The sequence below is a fragment of the Kogia breviceps genome, chromosome 19 (assembly GCF_026419965.1).
Source record: "Kogia breviceps isolate mKogBre1 chromosome 19, mKogBre1 haplotype 1, whole genome shotgun sequence".
Classification (NCBI taxonomy): Eukaryota; Metazoa; Chordata; class Mammalia; order Artiodactyla; family Physeteridae; genus Kogia; species Kogia breviceps.
The window spans coordinates 50,764,829-50,788,829 of record NC_081328.1 but is presented as its reverse complement, the minus strand read 5'-3'; the positions used below and the strand labels follow the sequence as shown (position 1 = coordinate 50,788,829).

At 60.9% G+C, this 24,001-nt stretch overlaps 2 protein-coding genes across 15 annotated transcripts in view; one reads left to right on the top strand and one right to left on the bottom strand.

The window, feature by feature from the left end:
- Positions 1–7,469, top strand: part of UNK (unk zinc finger) — a 35,189-nt gene extending 27,720 nt beyond the window's left edge. For all 5 annotated transcript variants that reach the window (XM_067020563.1, XM_067020565.1, XM_059048070.2 and 2 more), the window contains 6 exons: positions 422–596; positions 1,487–1,588; positions 1,740–1,928; positions 4,076–4,257; positions 4,854–5,111; positions 5,979–7,469. In XM_067020563.1, the coding sequence (XP_066876664.1) occupies positions 422–596; positions 1,487–1,588; positions 1,740–1,928; positions 4,076–4,257; positions 4,854–5,111; positions 5,979–6,134 (1,062 nt within the window). In that variant the 3' untranslated portion in view covers positions 6,135–7,469. The remainder of the gene's footprint in view (positions 1–421; positions 597–1,486; positions 1,589–1,739; positions 1,929–4,075; positions 4,258–4,853; positions 5,112–5,978) is intronic.
- On the bottom strand, positions 158–23,979 carry UNC13D (unc-13 homolog D). 10 transcript variants are annotated; one of them, XM_067020560.1, is made up of 33 exons: positions 23,915–23,979; positions 23,422–23,577; positions 22,631–22,666; positions 22,286–22,393; positions 22,128–22,187; positions 21,972–22,038; positions 21,564–21,744; positions 21,100–21,144; positions 20,907–20,975; positions 20,655–20,724; positions 20,362–20,466; positions 20,186–20,278; positions 20,008–20,111; positions 18,648–18,765; positions 18,417–18,541; positions 18,186–18,276; positions 18,056–18,112; positions 17,872–17,969; positions 17,715–17,766; positions 17,488–17,618; positions 17,278–17,398; positions 16,785–16,928; positions 16,517–16,615; positions 16,200–16,406; positions 15,951–16,019; positions 14,887–14,966; positions 11,971–12,076; positions 11,822–11,893; positions 11,195–11,278; positions 10,979–11,099; positions 10,642–10,765; positions 9,923–10,119; positions 8,513–9,226 (listed from the first exon to the last, which is right to left on the bottom strand). In XM_067020560.1, the coding sequence occupies exons 2-33, from the start codon at positions 23,536–23,538 to the stop codon at positions 9,039–9,041; spliced, it is 3,339 nt and encodes a 1,112-aa protein (XP_066876661.1). In that variant the 5' UTR covers positions 23,539–23,577; positions 23,915–23,979; the 3' UTR covers positions 8,513–9,038. The 10 variants fall into 10 exon arrangements, 8 of the variants coding, with proteins under 8 accessions (XP_066876658.1, XP_066876659.1, XP_066876661.1 ...); XM_067020561.1 differs by having other exon boundaries at positions 16,752–16,928; positions 22,810–23,577; positions 23,915–23,975; XM_067020562.1 differs by lacking the exon at positions 23,915–23,979 and adding an exon at positions 23,695–23,901 and having other exon boundaries at positions 22,810–23,577.
- Positions 23,980–24,001: the final 22 nt, after the last annotated feature.

Genomic DNA, 24,001 nt, shown 5'->3' with positions numbered 1-24,001 from the left:
CTGCTGTGGACAGGACAGGCCCAGAACCCCAGGAGGCTTCTTCAGGGAGCACGGGGCACCGCTTTCTGAGGTGCAGGATTAAGGTGGGGCCTCAGCCCCAAATTCAGAGAGGGTGGGAGTCAAGCCCTTGAGCCCCTCACTTCCGGACTCACTCATTAGCCAGTCAAAAAAAATATTTATTAAACATCTGTCCTTGCACTGAACTTGCTTCTCCCTTCCCCTACTGCAGAACTTTAGGGGTGAGTAGGCCCTGCAGCCTCCAAGCCACACCTGTCCAACTCCAGCCTCCCAGCAAGGTGTTGAGGGCAACCAGGCGAGAGCTGGGATGTACCCTTCCCTTCTGCCCTAGCCAGCCCCCGCCTCCAGCCCCCATCCGTGGGCAGCCATCCCACTATGTCTCTTCTTCACTCTCTCGTTGCAGGACATGCTGGGTATCCTCCCTGTGGGCAGCCCCCTGACCTCAAGCATCTCTTCTAGTATCACCTCCAGCCTAGCAGCTACGCCCCCTAGCCCCGCCGGTACCAGCAGTGTTCCTGGCATGAATGCAAATGCTCTGCCCTTCTACCCCACCAGCGACACGGTAGAGTCGGTCATAGGTAATTGGGCCATTTCTGTTGCTAAGTCTAGGAGCAGGTCTGGAGTCAGAGATACTAGGTCTCTGGAGTGAGACTCAAACCAGCATACTGGTCACTTCAGACATCTGTCTTGGGAGAGTCAGAGGGTGGGCATCCTGAGCCGTTTGACCTAAATGGAGCAGGAGCCCAAGGTGTAAGGCCGAGGCTAGCCTTTGTAGCAAACGAGCCCTCCAGTTTGCTCTTCCGTGCAGATTAGAAAGAGATGCCTCTTCCCATGGGTACGTACAGTCTCATTCCACGACATATGTCATTCAACCCCAGCTAGGTATCCCTGTGAGAAACCTGCACAGCTGTCCTTAGAGTTCCTGGTCATTAGAAGCCACTGCCCTTCTCTTTCAGCAGTCATTTATGGGTGCCACTTTGTGCTAGGTCCTATTGCAGGCACTGGGGTGACAGATGAAGACATGCTGTTCCTGCCCTCCCAGTCCAGTTCCTCAGAGCGCAGTGGACATTTGTTGGGCAACTACTGTGCACTAGCCACTGAGGGTCCAGAGACCTGCCTGCCCTCAGTGAGCTCAGGGGTGAGACATACAAGCTGTAACATCAGGGGACAAGACCTCTGTCAGCTGGATTAGAACTCATTTCCCCCGGGGGTACTGAAGAAGGCTTCCGAAAGTAGAGCCATTTGAGCGGGATTTGGCTAGGGGATCGGTGTTGGCAGAGGGGCAGCCCAGGCACAAGCAGAGGCTTGAGCGAGCACAGCTCCAGTGGGACTGAGCTCAAAGATGAGTCAGGGGCAGGAATAGAGGCAGTAAAGGGCAGGTGGGTCCAGGAGGTGAGGCCTGGAACCTCGGGACTGTGTGGCCCCTTTGGAGGCTGGGAGGCTCATACTCCAATCACTCTGTCTCTAGAGTCTGCCCTGGATGACTTGGACCTGAACGAGTTTGGGGTAGCTGCCCTAGAGAAGACTTTCGACAACAGCACGGTGCCCCACCCAGGCAGCATCACAATCGGTACTGGGCATGGGTGGGGAGGATGGCTTGGGAGGGCCCCTGGGGTCCAGCCTGGCCCAGGGGGTGGGCAGACGAGCCGTGCCCTGCTCAGTGTGGCTCCGCGTGGCTTGCCCCACCCTCACTCGGCCACACTCCTGGGCCTCTCTTGCAGGCGGCAGTTTGCTGCAGAGCTCCGCACCCGTGAACATCCCTGGCTCCTTGAGCAGCTCTGCTTCCTTCCACTCAGCATCCCCGTCCCCTCCTGTCAGCCTCTCCTCGCATTTCCTGCAGCAGCCCCAGGGCCACCTGAGCCAGTCAGAAAACACATTTTTGGGGACCTCGGCATCACATGGATCTTTGGGTAAGAGGGGGTATGGCTCTCTAAGGCCTGGGGCAGGAATCTGGGCTTTTGGAAAGTGCCTTTGGCCATTTCGTCCACGGCTAGAGGCAGTGCAGAGTGGAGGTTAGAGTAGGGGCTCTGGGCACAGAGGCGAGTCAGGCCGCGGTTCCACGATTCTCTGAGCTGTGTGAACCTGGACAAGTGACTTAGTCTCTCTGCCTTAGTTTCCTCTGTGAAATGGGTAAAACGGCAGCACCCACCTCGTGTGGTGGTTGTGAGGCTTAAATGAAATAACATGAGTGAAGTGCTAGGCCCCGGGCCAGTGCACAGTGAGAAGCGTGGCCTCAGAGTTGCCAGGGCCTAGGTCTGCTCTCCGTGCCAGTGTGGTGGCTCTGCCTGGTCGCCCAGAGCTCCTCGGGGCCAAGGGAGAGGGAGAGGTCCGAACAGGCTCAGCCCTGGTGCAAGGCGGCCTCCCTGTCCAGCAGAAGCACCAAGAGGACCCAGCTGTAGCCCCAGAGGCTGTTCGATGAACCCAGCGTTAGAACTGTGTGGACCAGGGGCCCTGGAGGGCACGTCAGAGCAGAGGGTCTAGAAGCGCGGGTGGAGACCTGCGTGTGTGCGTGGGGCCAGCGCGAACGTCTGAAGTAACGGACGTAAAGCAGCAGATGCCCAACCTGCTGCCTCTGATTCAGCAGCAGCTGCTACTCTTACTTCCCCCTCCCCCAGCAGCTGTTCAAGGAGATCAGGAACACCCTCCCTGAGGGTGCTGGGCATCCTGGTCACACTGAGCCTGAGCCTCTGAGCTGCCCTTTGACATTCTGACCAGGTTTGGGCCCCTCCCTAATCTCTCTGAAGCTCAGGGCGGCACCTTCACTCTTGTTGCTGCTGTCAGCTTCAGATGCTTACGGTTACGTTTGTCTGGCTTGCCCATATTCTGGAGGCATCTTGACTGCAACCCCACTTACTGGCCACGCATTCCTTCCTTGCGCACATAGTTACGGATACAAGGTGAGCTCAGCAGACCCTGCCGGCATGGAGACATGGTCTCTCGGGAGAGGCAGAGGCGCCAGGCATTACATCATACTTAGAGACCGTCACTGTTGTGTGGAGGCGACAGGCTGGGTGCTGCGATTCAGAATAACAGAGGGGCCTAACCTGGCCGGGCTCCCCAAGGGAGCGGCACCTCTCCACGGGAGGAGATGCCACCCGAGCAGGAGGAGAAGCAAAGGTGGAGCTTGCTGCTGGCCAGCGTTGCCTCAGCAGGGATCCCAAGCTCTCGCCTCCAGGACAGGGCGGAGAGCCTCGTATCTCCACACAGGACGGCGCTGGTCATGTAGGTGCACTTGTGTTGCTTGGAGGACAGACGCTCTTAAATCTGTTTGGTTCTAGAACATCCTGGCTGGATTAGTGGGAAAGGGAGCAAGAAAGAAGTCATTAGAATGATGTGTGGGGGCAGAATGAGGCCAGGGGTGGATATGGGGCTCCCTCAGAAGACGGGGGCCGTCCTGGGGGCCACAGGGCAGGGGCACGTGGTGTCAGTTAAACACCTGCTGAATGAGTGAGTGGGTGAGGGGGGCGGTGGATGAGCACACAGCTTAGCTGTTTGCAAAGAGTAGGCCTTTGGAGCCAGACGCCCTGGCTGTGTCCTGGCTCTACCACTTAACTGTTTTTGTGATTCCTGGCAACATGTTTTATCTCAATTTCCTCATTGTAAAACAAGGGGGATGGACCAAGGGCTCCTGTGCTCTTCCTGCTCCAGCTCTGCCATCCTCTGAGGCTCTTGACCCATGTCTTTTTTCCTGAACCTCCTCCTGGGTCTCACATCAGGGTGCATGAAGGCTCCCCTTTCTCTAGCCTGAAAGTGAAGCTGGGCTCACAAATGGCCACATTCACAGGCTGCTCTCCCTACAGCACTTCCCAAGGCCCCTGAATCACCTCATGAGACAGGTGCTGGGAACCCCACTTTACAGATGGGGGTGCTGAGACTCGTAAGTTAGATGGCAGCTGATGAGTAACAGGTGGCGCCTACACATCCTGTGAAATGGCCCAGCCTGACGTTGCTGGAGCGTTGCCCCCGGAGGCCCCCAGGCAGGGCTGGACGGGGCCGGGGCCCAGGCCCAAGGCGCAAGCTCTTCAGAGCGCTGATGTCCCTCCCCTTCCTGGGGCAGGTCTGAATGGGATGAATAGCAGCATCTGGGAGCACTTTGCCTCTGGAAGCTTCTCCCCGGGCACTTCCCCCGCCTTCCTGTCTGGGCCCGGGGCTGCCGAGCTGGCCCGGCTTCGGCAAGAGCTAGATGAAGCCAACGGCACCATCAAGCAGTGGGAGGAGTCCTGGAAGCAGGCAAAACAGGTACTGGGCCCCCACGCCCACCCGCCTTTCCCAGGGCCTGGTGGCATCTAGCCCAAGCCCATCTTACACATAGAGTGGGTACAGGGGCTGGGGGAGGTCAGGGGTCCTGGGGAACAGAGTGGAAACTCCGTTTGGCTTATTCTCTCCCCCCTGTGGAAAAACTTGCCTTGCCGGTCAGGACCCTGGGCTGGCTGGTATGCCCGGCCTGGAATTTGCTCTGTGAGCTACTTACGTGGTCTGGGCGGGCCCAGAGCATGGCTTGCTTCTGCCCAGAAGCCCTGACTCTCCAGAGCTCTAGGTTCTGAGATGGGCCTTATGTCCAGCCACAGCATGGCTGCCTCTGGAGGCGCTGGCCAGCTCTGCCTAGTGCTCCCCTGCTGTTCTGGGCTCAGCCCCTTTCCCTGCCCACAGAGGGTCTCTTGCTGGTCCTGAAACCTCTCCTCTCTGCAGGCAGCATCAGCCCTCCTCCCTGCCCCAGCTCCCCAGCAGGCCCCGCAGCCACAGTGGCCCCCACGGGCTCCCAGACATGCACTCTCGGGGTGGGGGGCAAGGGCAGGGGGGCCATCATGACAAGGTGCTGCGTGTTGGGCCCGTAGGCTTGTGATGCCTGGAAGAAGGAGGCAGAGGAGGCCGGGGAGCGGGCCAGCGCGGCAGGCGCTGAGTGTGAGCTGGCCCGGGAGCAGCGGGATGCCCTGGAGGTGCAGGTGAAGAAACTACAGGAGGAGCTGGAGCGGCTGCACTCGGCCCCCGACCCGCAGGCCCTGCCCACCTTCCCTGACCTGGAAGCCCTCTCACTCTCCACCCTCTACTCTCTCCAGAAGCAGCTGCGGGCTCACTTGGAGCAAGTGGACAAGGTCAGCTTGGGAGGCTGGGGAGCACAGGGTGGGCAGGTACAGCGGGCTCAGCCTCTGCTCGGGCTTGGATGGGTCCCTGCTGCTCCAAGGGGGGCCGCCCTCCTGAGAGCCTCTGTCCCCGCTGAGCTCACACAAAATGCCAGCCACTGGGGAGGAGCTCGGAATAGAACGTCACTCACTGGGGAGATGGGAAACCTGGAGGTAGATGGGCACCAGGGCCCAGCCCTGGCACTTCGAGGGCAGAGGCACCGAGCTGAGCTGCATTAGTACGCCTGGGCCCTAAGTTTCATCCTGACCGCCTCTCTTCCTCTGAGCTCTGCACACGCCAGCAGACATTCCAGAATGGTTAGGTTCCCAGGGCTACTGTCTGCATTCCTCGGTGCCCTTCTGGGTCCCCAGGGGAGGGCAGCACAGCGGGAAGAGCGTTCTTGCCTTCGTTGGGCATTTGGCAGCCAGGCCCCACGTGCAGCCCCGTCACCTCGGGCCCGTCACTACCCTCTCCAGACCCCACAGCTCTCATTGGGGACCTAGGGTCATTATGAGATCAAACGAGACAAGAGGCAGAAGCCTTTGTGCGAGGAGGGAAAGCCCGTCCGGCTGGGAGCCGCAGAGCAGCCCCGGCCCTCCCCGCTCCCCCACGCACAGCTCTGACTCAGCCCCACTCGGCCTTGCAGCTGAAAGCAGAAATAGACGCGCCTGGAGGTGATCAGCCTGCCCCCTGACCCTGCCCTGCCCTCTCCCTTATCAGCTGGGGCCTGTAAGCACACTGTCGCGTTCGCTCATCCCAAGGGGCTACAGTGAGAGTTGGGGGAGCTCTTTGTCCAGCACGGGGCTGGGCCGGTGACCGTGATGTCCCTTTCCCCGCAGGCCGTGTTCCACATGCAGTCGGTGAAATGCCTTAAGTGTCAGGAGCAGAACCGAGCGGTGCTGCCGTGCCAACACGCCGTGCTGTGTGAGCTCTGTGCCGAGGGCAGTGAGTGCCCCGTCTGCCAGCCAGGCCGGGCCCACACCCTCCAGTCGTGACCCTGCAGGCCTGGCCCCGGCCTGGCTCAGATCTTCTCCCCTAGGACTTTTTAAAGTATATATATGTATGTATGTATGTATGTATGTATGTATGTATATGTATATGATTATGTATATGTATACATTTCTGTATGTGTGTAGGTGTGCGTGGGCGGCCAGTGTGTGAACAGTGTCTGTGTGTATATCTATACATAGATATAGACACACACTTTAAAACAGACTTACCAAGCACTTTTTAAGAGAAAAAACTATTTTGCAGTCCTCCCCCTGCCCGCTCCCTACCTTTCCCACTGCAGAGACAAAATCCCCTCTTCTCCCACCAGCCTTGTGGCAGGGAATCTGTTTCAGCCTCTTTTTTATGTAGGAACTAACTATTTTTAACTTCTTCCTGGGGCCTGAGCAGGGAAGGGTGGAAAGCTAGACGGGGCCAAGGGGAGGGGACAAGCCTTCAGGGCAGGCCCTGTTCACCCCACTTCCCCAGGCCAGGGCGAGCGAGAGCCAGGGGTGTGGAGGACCTGGACCCAGACAGACCTGGTTCCCAGCTGTGAGGCTTGAGAGCGGGGGATCCAAGCCCGCCTAGCTCCAGGGCTACCAAGCATGTGTTTAGTCCAGGCTGGTGGGCCAAAGCCATGGGGCCAGCCCCACTCCCAACCCTGGGCCCTTGCAGCTCCTTGAGGGGCAAAGCCCAGGCCTTTTACCCCTCAGGTACCTGAGGCCGGGGCTGTACCCCAGTCCTCCCCCCACCCCCGGGCTCCTAGAGCAGCCTCCCTGGCCCCAGGGCAACCTACCAGGCTGGCACTGCCCTCTCCGTCACCCCCCAGCTGCCCTCAGCTGTCTCCCCTTCTGCACAGCCCTCCGTGCTGTCCCCCCCTCCCTCTGGCAGCTAGCAGGGCAATAGGTGGGGAGGAGCTGCGGACTGTGAGGACCAAGGTGGGGCTCAGGCCCTGCCCTCCTCCCCAGGAGGGGCTCCGTATGCATTCCTTGGTGCTCTCTGAGTGCAGCTGACGTCCTGCCCGTTTGGCACAGACGCCTGTGTGCATGTGTGTGCGTGCCTGTCCAATGTATATTGTGTCTTAGCTTCCATTTTTAAAATTGTTCTGTACAGAGAGACGCGGCAGGGGGTGGGAGGGCAGAGCGGGCAGAGCGAAGCCACCCCACCCCCAGCGCTGGGGGTCTGGGTGGGAGCAGTGGGGGGGCTGCAAAGGGTCTGGCCCGGCCCAGGCGCCCCCCTTGGGCTCAGCACGAAAGGGCTTTCAACGAATTAAGTGAAAACTTTTTTACAAAAACGCAAAAATCAAAGCTCCAAACGTATTGGAAATAAAATATGAACTTGCAGTGGTACCTTGTTTCTGTCGGGGTGAGGGAGAGTTGGGCCCTAAAGGAGGGCCTCTGGCCCAGCTAGCCAGCCCAGCCCGGGTTTCAGCCGTGGGAAAGGCTCGTGCCTGACCCCTGAGGTGTGGCTAGGTAGCTGAAGAGGCCTTGAGACACCCTGGGCCCATCCAGGCCCAAAGCCTGCTCCAGGCTCCGAGACAGAGCAGGTGTTCTGCTGACGCAGGCCTGCCGGGGTTAATGGGATGGGGACCTTCAGCCCTGGACCGGAGACCTCCCAGGCCCTAGGGCTCTTCAGAGCTCTTATCGGCAGGTGCAACTGGTATACTTAACTGTTTTCCAAAAGACAACAAGTCCCCTAGTAGCTTCTCAGAGGAACAGACAGTGCCTGCTCATAAAAGCATCGAAAGAAAGGCGGGCCTACCCCCTGAGAGAGCCTTTGAGCCACCTCCCTCCCCCTGCTCTTAGCTGGCCTGTTAGGTGGGTGGGAAAACACACACCTTGTGCGCTTTCTGTATGGGTCTCAGAGGAGCAGAGCTAAAAGAAGCCTTGGACGTGGTCTTACCTGACCTCCCCGCACCCGTCATACCTGTGCAGGCTCAGAGAGGTCAGGCGACTCAACCACGGTCACACTGGAATGAGAAGTGAGCCTCAGGCTCTGACTCCCAGCACATGGGCCACTCCCCCAGGCAGGTCCGGGGCCCCATTCCTCTAAGCCCTGCTGTTCAGAGCAGCCCCTCGGCCTCAGACTGCGCCCCTGGGAGGCCCCCCACTCATGGTGCCCCTGTGAGTGCCAGGCTCCTGTGTTGGGCAGTGGCTACAGAACCCGATACGTCTGGTGGTGGTTTGTTAGAAGGCTTTGCTGCTGCGTCAGTTACCTCCACACCTACCCCGCTGCTCTGTAACGTGCACGGGGGGTGAGCGGTGGGCCAGGGCCCAGAGTCTGGGACAACCCAGGCTCTCCTGAGGGCTGAGGAAGGGTTTGCAATGGCTTGGCTGTAACCTAGGCCCCGCTGCAGGGCAACAGTATGTTTAGTAAGAGGACGATGTAGCGTTAATTTTTTTATTTTTGCTAAGAAATTTTCTAGGTACTGTCCCATGGAGGAGTGGTCCTCAGCAGACACAGCTAGCCAAACTGTGCCAGCCCCAGTGCCCACCGGTTCTCACCCCTTCAGAGCCAGAAGGTCCCTGGCTCTAGGCTCCTTAGCCTGGGTGCTGGCAGCTCCCTCAGGAGAGGACCCAGGCTCCCTTCATTATGGCTGCTGAAGAATAGGCCCAAGGCACCTGGCCCCCCACTTCAGTGGCTGGAACAGGCCTGCCAGGAGAGGAAAGGCTGAGCCCTTCCTCTGCCAGTGCAGCTTTTCCCTAAGAGGGGGAGCAGGGGTAAGGGTGCAGGCAGCTGTCTCCGCTCCCCCAGGGGCTGGATTTGGCAGAGAATGCTGAGTCTGGGGCTGAGGGGAGGAAGGAGGGGGTATAAATACTGCGAATGGGGCCCCCATCACTGTGGGCCCCGGCTCTGGCAGCAGGAGCCCCGCACACTGCGGCTCCCCCGACCTGCAGGGCCCTCCTGGAGTGTTAGGCCAGGCGGGAGGGCTGCGCTGTGGTGGGGAGAACACAGGCCTCGCAGGGACCCAAGCCCTGCTGCTGCCCTGGCCGCGGGGCATGCTGGGAGGCCTGCTTGGCTCGCTGCCGCCGCAGCCGCACAAACACCTGGGCCTCGCGGTCACCCTTCCGGCTCTCTAACAGCTGCAGGATTGGATCCCCTGCAAAGAGAGGCATTTGGGGGTCGGACTCGGGGAGTGGCAGGGGCTGCAGCACTGCCCCATTCTCCAGAAACGAGCGATGGGCCCACACCAGCCAAGCTCGCAAGACAGCCTGACAGATGAGGCAGGAGACGTGTTTGCCACCCCTGGGCAGCAGGGTGCACCTGCGGTGCGAGAGGCTGATAGGTGCCTCAGGTGGCAACTATTACCTTTTCATACAAGAACCTTGGGCCAGTCCGCCAATTGGTGTCTGTTTACTCGTTCGGAGAGTAGCGATAACACCTGCCTCACTGAGTGGTTGTAAGGACCGAGGGTTAACATGTCCAGTGCTTACAACTGACCCATCGTGAGTGCTCAAACACAAGACCTACTCCTCTTATCAAGCTTGGGGACTGCTCTGCAAGAACGTGCCCCCTGGGCACAGAAACGGCCCCTCTCCCCAGGCAAACTTGTTGGTGACCTTATCCCACCAGAGAGTCGCACACACCTGGCCTCGCTTAACCTTCACTGGTCCTTGATCAGGCGCGAGATCTCAGCAACACAAGCCACCACGCTGGCTCCACAGGCTTCCGCCTCCAAGGAGGCTTTCCTCTGACCCCACCTCGGCCTCTGGGGGCCCCTGAGCCTTTCACGGCTGCCCCTCCCCTGTATCCCCAGTGCTGGGCCAGGGCCCACACTCACAGGGCTCAGTCCTACCGTTGGGCGCAGGGTAGGTGAGAGGCAGGCGGGTCTGAGGCACGTCGCCGGGCTCCACGGCCCCCGTCAGGCCCGGCACCGAGCGCAGCGGCAGGAAGGCCTCCCCTTCGAGGTCATCAGCCCGCAGCGTGTCGTGGTCCAGCACGGTGAGCAGGAGGCACGCCCCATCCTTCTGGCACGGCTCAGCAGGCACCAGGCTGGGCGGGGAGGCGGGGCCGGGCTCAGCCGCCTGCCCCGCGTGCTGCCGCGGCCACGCCCCCACGCGAGCTCGCCCAGAAGGCTGCCACGCCCCCACGCGAGCTCGCCCAGAAGGCTGCCACGCCCCCACGCGAGCTCGCCCAGAAGGCTGGGATTGGGGTTGAGAGCTCTCGGCCTGCTGTACCTCGGGCCACACGCCATGATGCCTGCTCTGACTGTGGGCCGATGCTTTAAACCACGGGCCCCTGTGTACCCAGGCCCGCCTGACGTGGGGAACAGAGGACCTCAGGCGCAACTCCCTTCCCTGAAATCAAGCCTCTGAGTCCAACACGTGGGAGGAGTCTCCCCAGCAGCCCCACTCCACCTGCAGGGGAGCAGGTTTGAGGCCAGTGCCAGCAAACACTTGTCCCAAATGCTCCCTCCCTGGGACTCAAACCCAGTCTTCTGAGGGGAGGCCCTCGGCCCGCCTCAGCTGGAAGGAGGAGGCCTGAGGCGGGTCCAGGGCTAGTGGGACCACTCACAATTCAAAGGTCTCATCGAAAAGTGGGTGAAGCTCCTTCTTGTGCTTTTGGGTCTCTCGGGGGGCCAGCTCAGGGAACTCGTGTCTGGGCTCCAAGGTCAGCTGGACAAAGGGGTCGCTGGAGCCTGGCAAGTGGCCGGGGAGGGGACGTCGGCCGAGGATATCCCAGCCCCGCCTCCGGTGCCCACGCCAGCAGCTGTGCCCCGCTCAGCAGCACTGCCCCCTCCTGGTAATCCAGCAGAAACGCACCCAGTGCCCAGGCTGGACGAGCAGAGCCCCCGGGGACTCGGGGGACCAGAGCGGGGACACGGAGAGCGGCTGGGGCAGCCTCCACTCACCATTGGAGTCCAGGGGCAGCAGGCTGGAGGCGCTGAGCAGCTCCACGTGCAGCTTCTGCTGGGAGGCGCAGTAGGAGGCCTTGACTGTGACGGCCCCGAGCTCCTCCGAGGTGGTCTCTGCCTGGGGGCGGGGCGCAGGGGCAGCGTCAGCAGGGGCTGAACTGGCGAGGCGGGGCTCCGGGTGCGCAGCGAGAGCGGCGGAGGAGGGAGACTCACCTGCTGCTGGATGCGGCTGCAAAAGTACTTCTGGATGAGTTCCCGGCTGGAGGCCGCCTGCAGCTCCAGGTCCCTCTGCAGAGCCTGGGGATGGGGCACAGCTGAGGAGTCACTTGAACTGTCACACTCAGTCGCAGCCCATTGCTGCCCTTCAGAAGCTTGCAGCCAACGGGGAGACGACAACGTGAAGTGGAAAGCATTGGGCGCTGGGGGACCACAGGCAGGGTTGCCCTGGCGACAGCCAGAGGCACCCGACAGGGTGGGCTCCACGGGTGCGTCTCACAGCCGCCCCCGCCCCAACCGTGTTTAGAAGCACTTCACACGTGGAGGGTTTTTTTGTTGGTTTGGGGGGTGGGGGGCGTTTGTTTGTTTCGTTTTGGTTTTTGTGTGCCACGAAGCATGTAGGATCTTAGTTCCCGGACCAGGGATGGAACCTGCTCCCCCTGCATTGGAAGCGTGGAGTCTTAACCACTGGACCGCCAGGGAGGTGCCCTCAATTATGTTTTTTTAAAGGGGCCCACATTTTCATTTTGTGCTGGGCCCTGTCAATCACGTAGCTGGTCCTGGACACAGGTGAGCACAGGAAGGCAGGCTCCCCACACCACCAGCTGACCAAAAGGCCCCTACCTGGAAGGTGGCCGTGTGCAGGGCCTCAGGCGGCAGGCCACAGCCCTCTGCGTAGAAGCAGATCTCCAGGTTCTAGGGGGCGAGACATCAGAGGTGACCCCCAGGCACTCTCCCACCAGGGTTTTTATTGTTGTCACTGGTATTATTACCTGTAGTGCGATCTTCAGCCTGCTAGAAGCCAGAGGGCAGCTCCGCTGGGAAGCGGCCACCTCCGCCAGCACCTTGAGCGTGTGGGTCCAGAGCAAGGTCAGAAGGCTGGGGTGCCGTGCAGAGGGATGCCGGACACAGGACAGGAGGACAGAGGAGGAGGAAGCGGAGATGCGCTTGAGACAGAAGAGGCCTCGTGGGACCCAGGCCCACCCCTGTTCCCCAGTGCCTCCCCACCTCCACCCTCTACCTGCCTCACTGGTGGGACTGGGGCCCAGGCTTCAGGCAGGGGAGGGAGGGAGGGAGGGAGGGAGGGAGGAAGGGCTCGTCTGCTGAGGGAAGGAGGGCAGGGGGCGGGGCAGACAGGCCCAGTCCTATCCAACATGTCTCGGAAGCTAGTGAAGGATCCTTCTCACTAGGATTAGCAAACCCCAACAAAAAAGGGAGTAGGAGGGTGGTCCCCCAATGACAGAATCATGAGTCAAGTTGGGAGTGACCAAAATGAATAGGATCTCAGCACACAGCATGGATAAGCATGTACTATCTGTGGCGAGAAAAAAAATAGCAACCAAGCCACAGTCCATCCTAATAACAACCTGAAATAACTGAAATTTCACTTGCCAAAGTAGAGTCAGGCAGATAAGCACAAAAAATGTGTAATTAAGAACGGGGGGTGGGGGCTTCCACGGTGGCACAGTGGTTAAGAATCCACCTGCCAATGCAGGACGTGGGTTCGAGCCCTGATCCGGGAAGATACCACATGCCACGGAGCAACTAAGCCTGTGCGCCACAACTACTTAGCCTGCGCTCTAGAGCCCGCGAGCCACAACTACTGAGCCTGCATGCCACAACTGCTGAAGCCCGTGCACCTAGACCCCATGCTCTGCAACAAGAGAACAAAGAGCAGCCCCCGCTCGCCACAACTAGAGAAAGCCCACGCGCAGCAACGAATACCCAACGCAACCATAAATAAATAAATTTAAAAAAAAAAAGAATGGGGGTGCGGGAGACTTCCCTGGTGGTGCAGTGGTTAAGAATCCGCCTGCCAATGCAGGGGACACAGGTTCGATTCCCTGGTCCCGGAAGATCCCACATGCCACGGAGCAACTAAGCCCATGCATCACAACTACCGAGCTGACACGCCGCAACTACTGAAGCCCGCGTGCCTAGAGCCCGTGCTCTGCAACAAGAGAAACCACTGCAATGAGAAACCCATACACTGCAATGAAGAGTAGCCCCTGCTCGCCACAACTAGAGAAAGCCTGTGCACAGCAACAGAGACCCAACTCAGCCAAAGATAAATTAAAAAAAAAAAAAAAAAAAGAATGGGGGGATGGGACTTCCCTGGTGGTCCAGGTCCAGTGGGTAGGACTCCGTGCTCCCAATGCAGGGGGCCCGGGTTCGATCCCTGGTTGGGGAACTAGATCCGTCACGCGTGCTGCAGCCAAGAGTCTGCATGCCACAACTAAGAAGTTCACATACGCAACTAAGAAGCCCGCATGCTGCAATGAAGACCCAGCACAGCCAAGATAAATAAATAAATAAATAAATAATAAATACAAATAAATATTTTTTAAAAAAGAAAGAATGGGGGAGGTCTAGGGACTTCCCTGGTAGTCCAGTGGTTAAGACTCCACGCTTCCACTGCAAGGGGGCGTGGGTTCGATCCCTGGCTGGGGAACCAAGATCCTGTAAGCTGCATGGTGTGGCCAAAAAAAAAAAAAAGAAAAAAAGAATGGGGGAGGTCTAAAAATTTTTTTAAGTTTAGAAAAAAAATCGGGTGGTCCATACTAAAAGTAGTTAATTTGGGGACTTCCCCCCTGGTGACGCAGTGCTTAAGAATCCGCCTGCCAATGCAGGGGACATGGGTTCGAGCCCTGGTCCGGGAAGATCCCACATGCCGCGGAGCAACTAAGCCCTTGTGCCACAACTACTGAAGCCCGGCGCCTAGAGCCCGTGTTCCGCAACAAGAGAAGCCACCGCAATGAGAAGCACACGCATTGCCATGAAGAGCAGCCTCCCGCTCGGCTCAACTAGAGAAAGCCTGCGCATAGCAAGGAAGATCCAACGCAGCCAAAAATAAATAAAATAAATAAATAAATTTTTTTTTTAAAGTAGTTAATTTAGTCCCCATACTTAAGTGCTCGTTATGCATAGACACTGTTCTAAATGTTCTGAGGCAGTGAGTGGTAAGTTAAGCTCCTGTCTTAGTAGAGATTAAACTCTATTTCGTGTGAAGGTCAGAGCTGAACACATGGCATTCTCTGGCCTAGGAAATAAAGAAGCTGGGCTCCCGAGGCCCCGCTGCCCCACCGGGAGCAGAAGTCTGGGAGCCAGCAGCCCCGCGTGGAGGGCCTGTCGCCATCACCGTCACCGTCATCGCGGCAGCTCAGTCATCAACCACTTCCTTTGTTGCAGGCACTGCTCTCAGCACTTCACATGACTCATTTAGTCCTCAATAGAGGCCAGAACTATGATCATCTGCACAGAAAACTTGAGTAATCTGCTCAAGGCCACCCACCAAGCAGCAGTGAAACTGGAGTATGAATCCAGGTCGTCCAGAGCCCATGCCCTTGACCTCTACCCACTGCTGCTGCCCAGTGTGCTGGGCCCTGTTTTGAGAGAGACCCTAACGGGAAGTTCCCCTGGAACACCAGCTGCCTGTAATGTTAGGGAGGGCAGAGCTGCAGCCTCCAGAAGACGCAGCCCAGGGCTAAGGGAGAAAGGACAGGCAGGTTTCAGCTCAGCCTTTTCAGCTCAGCATTGTGTGGCCATGAGCGCCCTGACCCTTGGAGCAAACATTTAAGAGAGGCTGGTTGCATCCTCCCCTGAGGATGGATGCTGAGGTCAGGAAGGAGGGGCGGGTGGGAGGAGAGGCGGAGGTGATGGGGCGCCACAGGGCAGGGGCTGCTACAGACCTGCTGAAGTTCTCCTGCACCAGGTTGGTGTTCATGTAGCAGAGCTTCACCTCCAGGAACTTCATCAGGGGCAGAATGGCCTGGGGAGGGGCGGCAGCACATCTGGTTCTGGCCCATTCGGGTCCCACCCCCATCCCTTTGCCCGGACCCGGAGAGGAAACAGGGCTAGGAGCTTTCCTGCGCATCTGTGGAATGTGTGCAGAGCCAGCCCCTGACCACACTGGAGACAGTTACAGCCTTTTCTATAGCCCTGAACCTGCCAGACCTGGTCCTGCCTCATCCTCGTGGCTCCTTCTCTTCCTTCCTTTAGGCCTTGACTCAGCTGTCGCCCTCCAAGTAAGGCCTTCTCTGGCCACTATCTAAAAATACAGTCCTCTGACCCTTTCCATTCCCTTGTGTGCTTTATTTTTCCCTTGAGTGGTTATCACGAACTAACATTATGATATGTGTCTGTATACATATATATATGTTTACACACACACATATATGTATAGTTCTAATAATAGCTATAGTTATAGTTATACACTTAGCTCTTTTTTCACCTCCTCTACTAGAACGAAAACTCTAGGAAGGCAGGGATTTTTGTCACACTGTTCATTGATATATATCCTCAGTGCCTAAATCAATACCTGGGACAAAGTGGGTGCTTAAACAGTTGATGAATTAATGAGTAGCACGCTCCCAAGCAATCACAGGTGTAATTATTCTCCCCGCTGACAGACGAGGAGCCTGAGGTCAGCTGACCTATATAAATAGGACAGCTACGCTAGTAGGCAGCTAAGAAGGAGGCATGCCCAGGGCTGTTTGGGTGCAAAGTCTAAAGCCTCCCCCACTGCAGCTCCCACATTGACTGTCAGTGCTGGGAGAGCCCGTGGAATGACCCAACCCCACCCTCTTAGCATCTAAGGGGGAAACCGAGGCCAGGAGGGAACACTCCTTGCCCGAGTCTGGGGGGGCTTATCTCTGACACCCCATGGCCTTCAGCCCCCTGCCCACCCGAAGCCCCTTTGCAATCCCTGACCCACGTTGCTGGCAAAGGTCAGCAAGCAGGGAGGGCCACTCACATCCTCAGGCAGGACGGATTCCTTGATGCCCACGAGTTTCTGGATGTGCTTGGCAATGCCCACCTCCAGCTGGAGACACAAAACGGCAGGAGGGAGGCCAGGGTGTGAGTCGGGGGTCAGGAGAGGTTGCTCGGGGCCTGAGTTTAGGTTCAGGAAGGCAAGACGGCTGGACATTGGCCCAGGTCCTGCTGGAGGGTACTTCAGGCTGAGGATGGGTGGGGTGGGGTCACCGTGGGTCAAACAAATTACCTGCTCAGCCAAGGTGCGGACGCCAGCGCGGATCTCATGGCCCAGCCCAGCCAGGGCACCCTGCAGCTGGGCGTGCAGCGTGTTCTGCAGCTGCCCCTGCTCCAGCACAGCCCCTACCCGCTGCTCCAGCGCCTCCCATGCCAGCTGGGTGGGCAGCTTGCCGATCACCAGCCGCAGCTGCTCCATGTCATTCACCACCACGCAGAGCTGCAGGCAGGCACGCGCGCACAGGGAGGTCGGGCTTCCTGAAGAGCGCCGGGGCTGGCAGGCTCCGCCCCTACCCCGGCCCAGCCTCAGCTCCCAGCTCTGGCCCTTACCATGTTGGCTGCCTGGCCCTGGTCCTTCTGGCAGGCAGAGAGCTCACGGGCCCGGGCCTTTATGAGGCTGCAGTACACCAGGGCCAGCCGACAGGTGTCCTGGGGTGAGGAGGGGGTGATGGATGGGGGTGGGGAGTGCCGAGGAGAGGCAGATGGCAGGGGAGGCACAGGCACAGGCATTTCAGTGACTTGAGGGATTTAGGACATAGGCTTTTGGAGGCTGCTAGGATGAGACCTTGGGAGAAGTCGGGTGGGAATGAGGCTGCACCTCCACAAACTTGACGGTGATCATGAAGGCCTCCTCTGGGTCAGGCCAGTCCAGCTGCTGGGCAGTGTGGCTGATCTGGGCAAAGCAGGTGGACAGATCCACAGCCGACGTGCTGTGCTTGGTCAGTTCACCCAGGGGCACCAGCTAGGAGATGGGGGAGTGTGTAGAAAGGAGGGCTCAAGGCTGGCCAAAGCCATGCTGTCCCTCCCCACTTCCACTGGCAAGCATCCAGAGCTCACACAGCCAGCAAGCACAGAGCTGGGCGGGGGGCGCTGCAAGGTGGACAAGCAGGGCTCCGCCCAGATCCCCCAGGCTGCAGGGATCGGCACGTAAACGAAGCCCCCCCCCCCCCCCCGCCCCCAGCACTATAACAGGAGGCAGCATTTTGCACTCAGCTGGCCTCGAGAGCACCGCTCAAAGCTGGTTAACCGCTTCGGCACGTGCCACACCCCGAAACGTGGGACTCTGCCCCCAGCCCAGGCCCCAACCTCACCTCGTCCATCTGCACAGCGCGCTGCACCCGCGCCAGGGCCACGCTGTACGTCTTCTGCAGCCAGGAGGGGATGGCCGGCTGGAACCAGTGGTGGAAGCCTTCCAGGGCTAGGACGCCATCCCTGGAGAGAGCCAGGGTCAGCCTGGGGAAAGCCGGGGCCATTGCGGGCTTCGGGCCCTCCTCTCGCTGCAGCCAGTCTGCTGTGCCCACCTCTCCGAGGGGACCGGGCCCAGCTGGTAGAGCTCCTTGAGGCTGACGTAGAGCTGGAACAGACTTTCGCCCATCTCCGGGGTCACGGCACCGCTCACCACCGCAGTGTGGTCCTGCACCCTCTTGGCCACCTGCGAAGGGAAGGCGTGGTGGGCGGAGCTCCAGAGCCAGGGCAGAGGGCGTGGCCTTGGGATGTGGCAGGGGTGGGGGGTGTGTGTGGCGCTCACCAGCCATTGCAGCTCCAGGAAAGCCATGGAGAAGAGGTCGATCTTGAGGACGCTGGAGGAAAGGCAGCAGGTGTGACCTGGAGGCACACAGCGGGGTCCCCGTGGTCCCCACTCTGAACCCCTGCTGCCCTGCCTCCCGACCCGGCCGCCTGCTCACTTATGGAAGATCTTGTTCCACGTGCGCTGGCACTGGTGCAGGTCGCCAATGATGTCTTGTACCAGGCTCAGTAAGGCCTTGCCCGCCTCCAGCACGCCCTGGCAGGGACAGAGGTGAGCCCGGCAGGGCTCTGAGGGGCAAGCCTCCCGTCCCACCACCCGCCTCCTCACCCGAGCCCCCTCACCTGCACCATGGGCTGATGGTGCTGCTGCTTCAGGTGGAACCATTCAGTGGTGCCAGTCTGTGGGCAGAGAGACAGTGAGCAGGGAGGGCTGCTGGGCCCAGGCACCGCGCCTACAGGGTGGGCACCATACCCGCAGTGCCTCGGTCACCAGGCGGGGCAGGGGGCCGCTTTCGGGGCACAGTTCTCCAAAGGCCTTCATCTTGCACATCTGTACCAGGACCCTGTGGGGAGAGGGAGCCGTGTGCAAGACGCCCGTTGCCCCGTAGCCCCCACTCATTCCTCCGGCAGGCTTCCCCACCCCAGAGGTGCCCCAGCTGTTCCCCATCCCCGACCCCACTGAAGCGGGGGGGTAACCACTGACCTCAGGAGAGACTGCAGCCGGGCTGGGGAGTCGGAGACGGAGAGGGGGAAGACAGACCGGAACCTCCGGATGAGAGAGAGGCCATAGGCGAGCAGGGAGCTGAATGAGGTGGCCAGCTCCTCCAGCTGCAGGGCCAGGACGGTGCTGTGAGGCGGGGGCTGCTTTATGGGGCCCGGGGAGCCGCTCCCTGAGCCCTGCCTGCCCAACACCCCTCGCGCCGCCCCAGCCCACCTGCTCCGCCTTGAGCCGGCCCTGGATCCACTGGTACTCAATGCTGGTGATGGGGTACAGGAGGCAGCTGCTGGGGAACTCCAGGCTCTGGTAGAGACGGCTGTAGGCCAGCCACTGCCTGCGGCAGACAGGAAGCCCTCAGCCTGGCCAAGTGGGGCACCTTCCTTCCCACAGCTCACCTGGCCTGGCCTGGCCTGGCGGGGGTGGGGTGGGGGAGGGGCAGGGGGCGGGGCGTTATCCCCACTCCACCCCACCCCAAAGCCTCCTGGGGATCCCCATCGCCCCGCGGAGGCTGAAAACCAGTGGCTGAAGGTAACCCACAGGGTTGTTTTTGTCCCCATAAGTGCTTTTCAAACATGTAAATGAATTGTCCATCTCTTAAATTAGAATAGTTGTGATTTTAAAATTCAGGACTTCTTGCTCCTTTTGAGAAATCGGATCTGGAGACTCGAGCCTTCGAATACATGTTAAAACATCAGCTAGAGCATCCCTTCAGAGAGTCGAGGGGAGACTTCAGAGGTGACCGAACTGAGACAAGAGGGAGGGCGGAGGAGGCTGGGAGGGAAGGGCAGCCCAGGAACAGGCCTCCGCCACGCAGGGACACAGCGGCCAACCGCACTCCCTGCTGAGTCCCTGCGGGCTAACGAGGCCCTCACCCTCCATACCTGCTCCAGTCTCCAGCCTCACCTGCATTCCCCACAGCCATCCAGGAATTCCCACCTGCCCATGGTCCTAGAAGCTGCCCTTCTCCGCTGGCCTCCTTCTGACCCCCGACTGAATGCCAAGTGTCAGCTCCCACTCTCCTCCTCCTGGCAGCACCCGGGCTGTGCCCCTACTCCTCTCGTGCATGGAAAAGTCTACAGACTCCAGTGCGCCCTTCCTGGCATTCCCATAATCCAACGAGGCTCCGGGGAGGTGACAGGCCCTCAACACGGATTCTGGAGCATCAGCGCACAGATTTGTTCAATGGCCCTGGGGGTCTGGGCCCGGGGTGGCAAACTCAACCGCCCAGAAGGACTCAGGTGATGTCAGGGGACGAAAGCGTCCAGATGGCGACTGTGACGGATGGGGGAGGGCACGCTGCTCTGCTCTGACCACCTGCAGCCCAGCAACGCGACAGCCCTGCAATTCCAGCGTGAAGCTTTCACGAGAAGCTGGTGATGTGAATCTGCACAGCAAATCTCCAGATTTTTAAAAGTTGGCAACTGACTCAAAACTTAAAATACACAGCTTGGGCCCCAAACAGAAATCTCCTGAGGGCTAGACTTTGGGCTGTCAGCCTGCAGGAGGGCAGGCAGGGAGGGAGAGGGTGGTGCGGCGCGGACGGCCCTCGGGCACTCGGGCTTGGCTGAGCACTCACGCCATGGACTGGTGGAAGTCGGACAGGTCCTTCTGCGTGGAGTGGAGGAAGAGGATGGTGGCAGCCTGGGGGCTCAGCAACCCGTCCCAGGAGGTGCTGCCCGCCTGAGGGGACAGGTGGCGGGTGTCAGGACCTGACGGGCAGACCCTGGCCCTGCCCAGCCCCAGGAGGGCAGTACCTGGTGCTGGGTGACCTCGTGGGACACGAGCTGCTGCAGCAGGTGGAGGTGCACCGTGTAGCTGGGCTGTGAGCGGCTGGCCGCGGTGGCTCTCTGCGGGGGGACCGGCGCGGCCGTGAGCAGAGGACCCCACGCCCACTGCAGCCCCCCGCTCCCCACCCAGCCGGGCCACCTACCCGCTTGTGAATGAACTGGAACTGGAGGTGACACTGACCGCGGTCTGGGTGGGTGTCCGTGCAAGGCTCCAGAGGGTACCACTGATCCTCCCGGCAGCGCAGGTCCTGGCAGGCCGGGCAGGCAGGGGACGCCCGCACCCGTGAGCACAGGAGCCTCAGCCAGTCGGGGGCCGGGGAGGCGACGGGAGGCAGACCCCAGGCTCCGCTCGGTGCAGGCCTGGAACCCCTCCCTTGACCCCTCGTCACCCGCCCCGTCTGCCTCTCTCCCGGGAACCCTCCCCCACCCCACTCACCTGTAGTCTCAGAACCACGTTCCCCAGAAAGTCATCTTGGCCTTTGTCCTTCCGGGCCTCCTTAAAGATCCTGTTCCAGGCAGGGCCCCGTGAGGGAGAGGGGCCAGGAGCCTGGCCGGGCCAGGCTGGGATCTGCTCCCTACCTGCAGCCGCCTGGGCCCAGGTGAGAGCCTGCAGCCCAACCACCAGCGTGCACGTGGAGGCAAGGCAGAGGGGCCCCGACTCCTTCCCCGGGACACCCACGGCCCTCACCTTCGCAGCCCGTGCAGATCTGTGAGCTCCCCGAGCTTCTGTCTGACGGACTCTATGGTGTCCATGTCCCTGGTGGGGTAGAGGTTTGAGCAGGAGGCGGAGAGGGTGTCCTGGGAGCCCCCAGCCCCTTTCTGCCACCCTCGCCCCCAGGCCCCCTTCTCTTCCCAACAGGGCGGGGGGACATGCCCCTCACCACATGTCCAGATGAAAGCTGGCATTGCTTATGTCCTCAAACTCCCTGTAGTGAGAAAAGAGCATGGCTGAGGGTCTTGGAGGGATAGACCCCTGACCAGGCCACAGGCTACCTCAGCCCCGAGCCTGCCCCCCAAAACTGCCATCCAGTGTCACCCACTGTCAGGTCTTAGTCCCTCCCTGCAAATTCTCCCCTCCCACCTGCATCTCTCTCTCCTTTAAGGTAAGGCTTCGGGCCACCCCCCAGATCAACCCAGGTGTGCCTGACCCTCCCCCCCACCCCACCAGCACGTGGCATTTAAGCCATCGCTGTGTCCTGTTTGGCCTCCTGTCAGTGTCCCCCGCCTTGGGAGCAGAGGCTCCTCCTCCAGTCAAAGCAAGCTCCCTCCCCTGAGCCAGGAAGTGCTGCTGATCTCATGGAGGAGGAGGCCCAGAGCCGGTAGGAGCTGGGGCAGGGCCACGTACAGGATGAAGGTCTCCTCCCAGACGGGGTTGAGTGTCTGGGTGATGACCTGGGTGCGGTGGATCTGCTCCTCCGGGATGGCGGGCCTCACCACGGCCTTCTGCCGCCTCTGGAGCCCAGGGCTGCCCCCCGGCACACCCACCCCCTGCTCGATGCCCAGCAAGCAGTAGGGGTCACTGAACCCTGGGGAGGAAGGGGAGGGCTGTTGGCTAGGCTCCCAGGGAGAGTCCTTATCACCCCCTACCCCTCTCCATCCCAGGCTCCAAGGACAAGGGGCCAGCAGCACCAGAGTGAGCCCCAGGGGATGTTTGGGAGATGGGAACTTCCATCACAAGCTCTGGGACCCGCTGTGATGGGGAGAGGAAGGAGCCAGGAGGAAGGCCCTCCGCGGCCCCCCATCACCTACTCACCACTGACATCCTTGCCCAGAATGCCCTTGGCTTGTTTCACTGTGGCCTTCAGACAGAATATTGGTTTCTGGAGCGACAGGAGGTGGGGCCTGAGTCCCAGAGGGAGCTGGGCTCCGCAGCCCCCGTGCTCGCCCGGGGCAGCCCCGGCCGGCTTACCTCGAGCTCCTGGACCTGCTGCAGCACCTGCTGGTGCACCTTGGGCTCCATGTGGAAGGCCTGGGGGGTAGGAGTGTGGGAAGCTTGGGGCACGGGGAAGGGGTGGCGGGGGACACGGCCAGGCTGCAGGGAGGCAGGTGGGGTGGGGGCTGGCTCACCTCCTGCAGGTATCGCAGCAGCTCAGAGGACTCCCCCACATGGGTGGGCTCGGGCTGACCCAGGCGGTACAGGACCGTGTAGAGAGCTTCCTCGTAGAGCAGGGCCCGCTGAGACACAGCAGGGTCACCTTGGGAGCCCCCGTCCACCCACCACAAGGTCTGAGCCCCACCAGCCACCCCTGGCACTCACGGCACAGGCCCAAGGCGGGGACCAGGCGTCCACACGCGCGGGGGAGGGGAGGGGCTTGAGACCCGGCCGTGGCCAGCCGCCAAGGGGGGTGTTTGGGAGGATGCAGGGCTGCTTCCCAGCACCGCTCTGCGTCCCGGAAACACTCCGATGCTTACCTCCTCGGGGGACAAGTGGTGGGATGGAGGCTCCATCTGCGGAGCGAGGCGGAAAGACAAGGTGTCCCAGAGGCCCGGACCAGGGCTCGGACGCAGGAATGGCTCCTCACAGAGCAGGCCCAGCCCGAGGGCTGAGGGGGCCCCAGCACCTGGCCTCCAGCCCCACCAGTGCCGCACACCTGTTCCCACAGCAGGGCTCCCGGCGGTCTAGCACCCGGGCCGCCTTCCTCAGCCCCTGGCCCGCCGTGGCTCGGGTCCATTGGCGCTCGGCTGCGCCAGCTCAGCTGCGCCAGCAGGCGCCCGTGGCCTCAACCTCCCCCAACCCCTTCCTTCCCCAGAGGAAACAGCACTGCTTATCGGGCGGCTCCGCTCCGCACCCCGGTGGCGGAAGTGAGGCCCGGCAGCAGAGGTGGGAGCCTGGGGGGTCACGCCAAGCAGGCCTGGGGGCTACTCAGCCAGCCCCCCAAGGCCCAGCCCACAGCGGGACACTCGCTGCCTAGTGGAGCGGTTGTCTTTGGGACTGGAGGAGCGGAGGATGGCTGGGGATGGCGCACGAGAGGGAGGGGCCTCCGGATGGCTCACACCCCAGACCCGAGGCCCAGGGCGGCCCAGAGAACACATGGCAGACCCTCTTCTGCAGACCCCGAAGGCTCTGCCTCTGCCGGGGGCTATAGGGTGGGCAGGGGAGGGGCACACATCCTCAGCCCAGCCCACAAGAGGTGGGATCCCACACCCAGAGGGGGCAGAGCCCCACCCAGGCCTGCTCTTCTCCCCACTGAGGTCCCTCCTACCTCCTGAGCCCTGTGGGGCAGGGCATCCTGCAGATCTCTGACCCTGCGGCGCCTTATCTTGATGGCCTGGCGCAAAAGGGGAGGGCGCCGCTGGGTCTGGGAGAAGAGCGTCGCCATGGTGGCCAGCCCTGCCCTTCCCCTCCGCCGTGCCGCTGCCTTGGGTGAAGATAGGGAAGCCACAGGGTTATGCAAAGAGCCCAGGGCTGCCACCCGGTGCCAGGGGAAGGGGAAGGAAGGGCGGGTCGCGGGACGGTCAGGTCGGGGTTTCACCACCTTGGGATTGGGGGGCCCCGGCTCCCGGGCCCCTGCACCTTCCTTCCTCCCTCCCGCTGGCTGGGATCCTGGGAGGAACTCGGCTGGGCTGGAGGCAGAGGTAGACCAGGTGGGCGGGTCCGCCCCACCCCCCCTTCCCATAGGGGCCCTGGGGAGGGTCCAGCGCCGAGGGCAGCAGGGCAGCGGGCCTGCCGCATCCAGGTGACTGGGGGACGCTCACCTGGCCGGTGAGGTTCTTGCCCTCAGGTCTCCCTGAACCGAACCGGCTGCAGACCCGGGGTAGGGGTGGGCAGGGCACAGGGTGGAG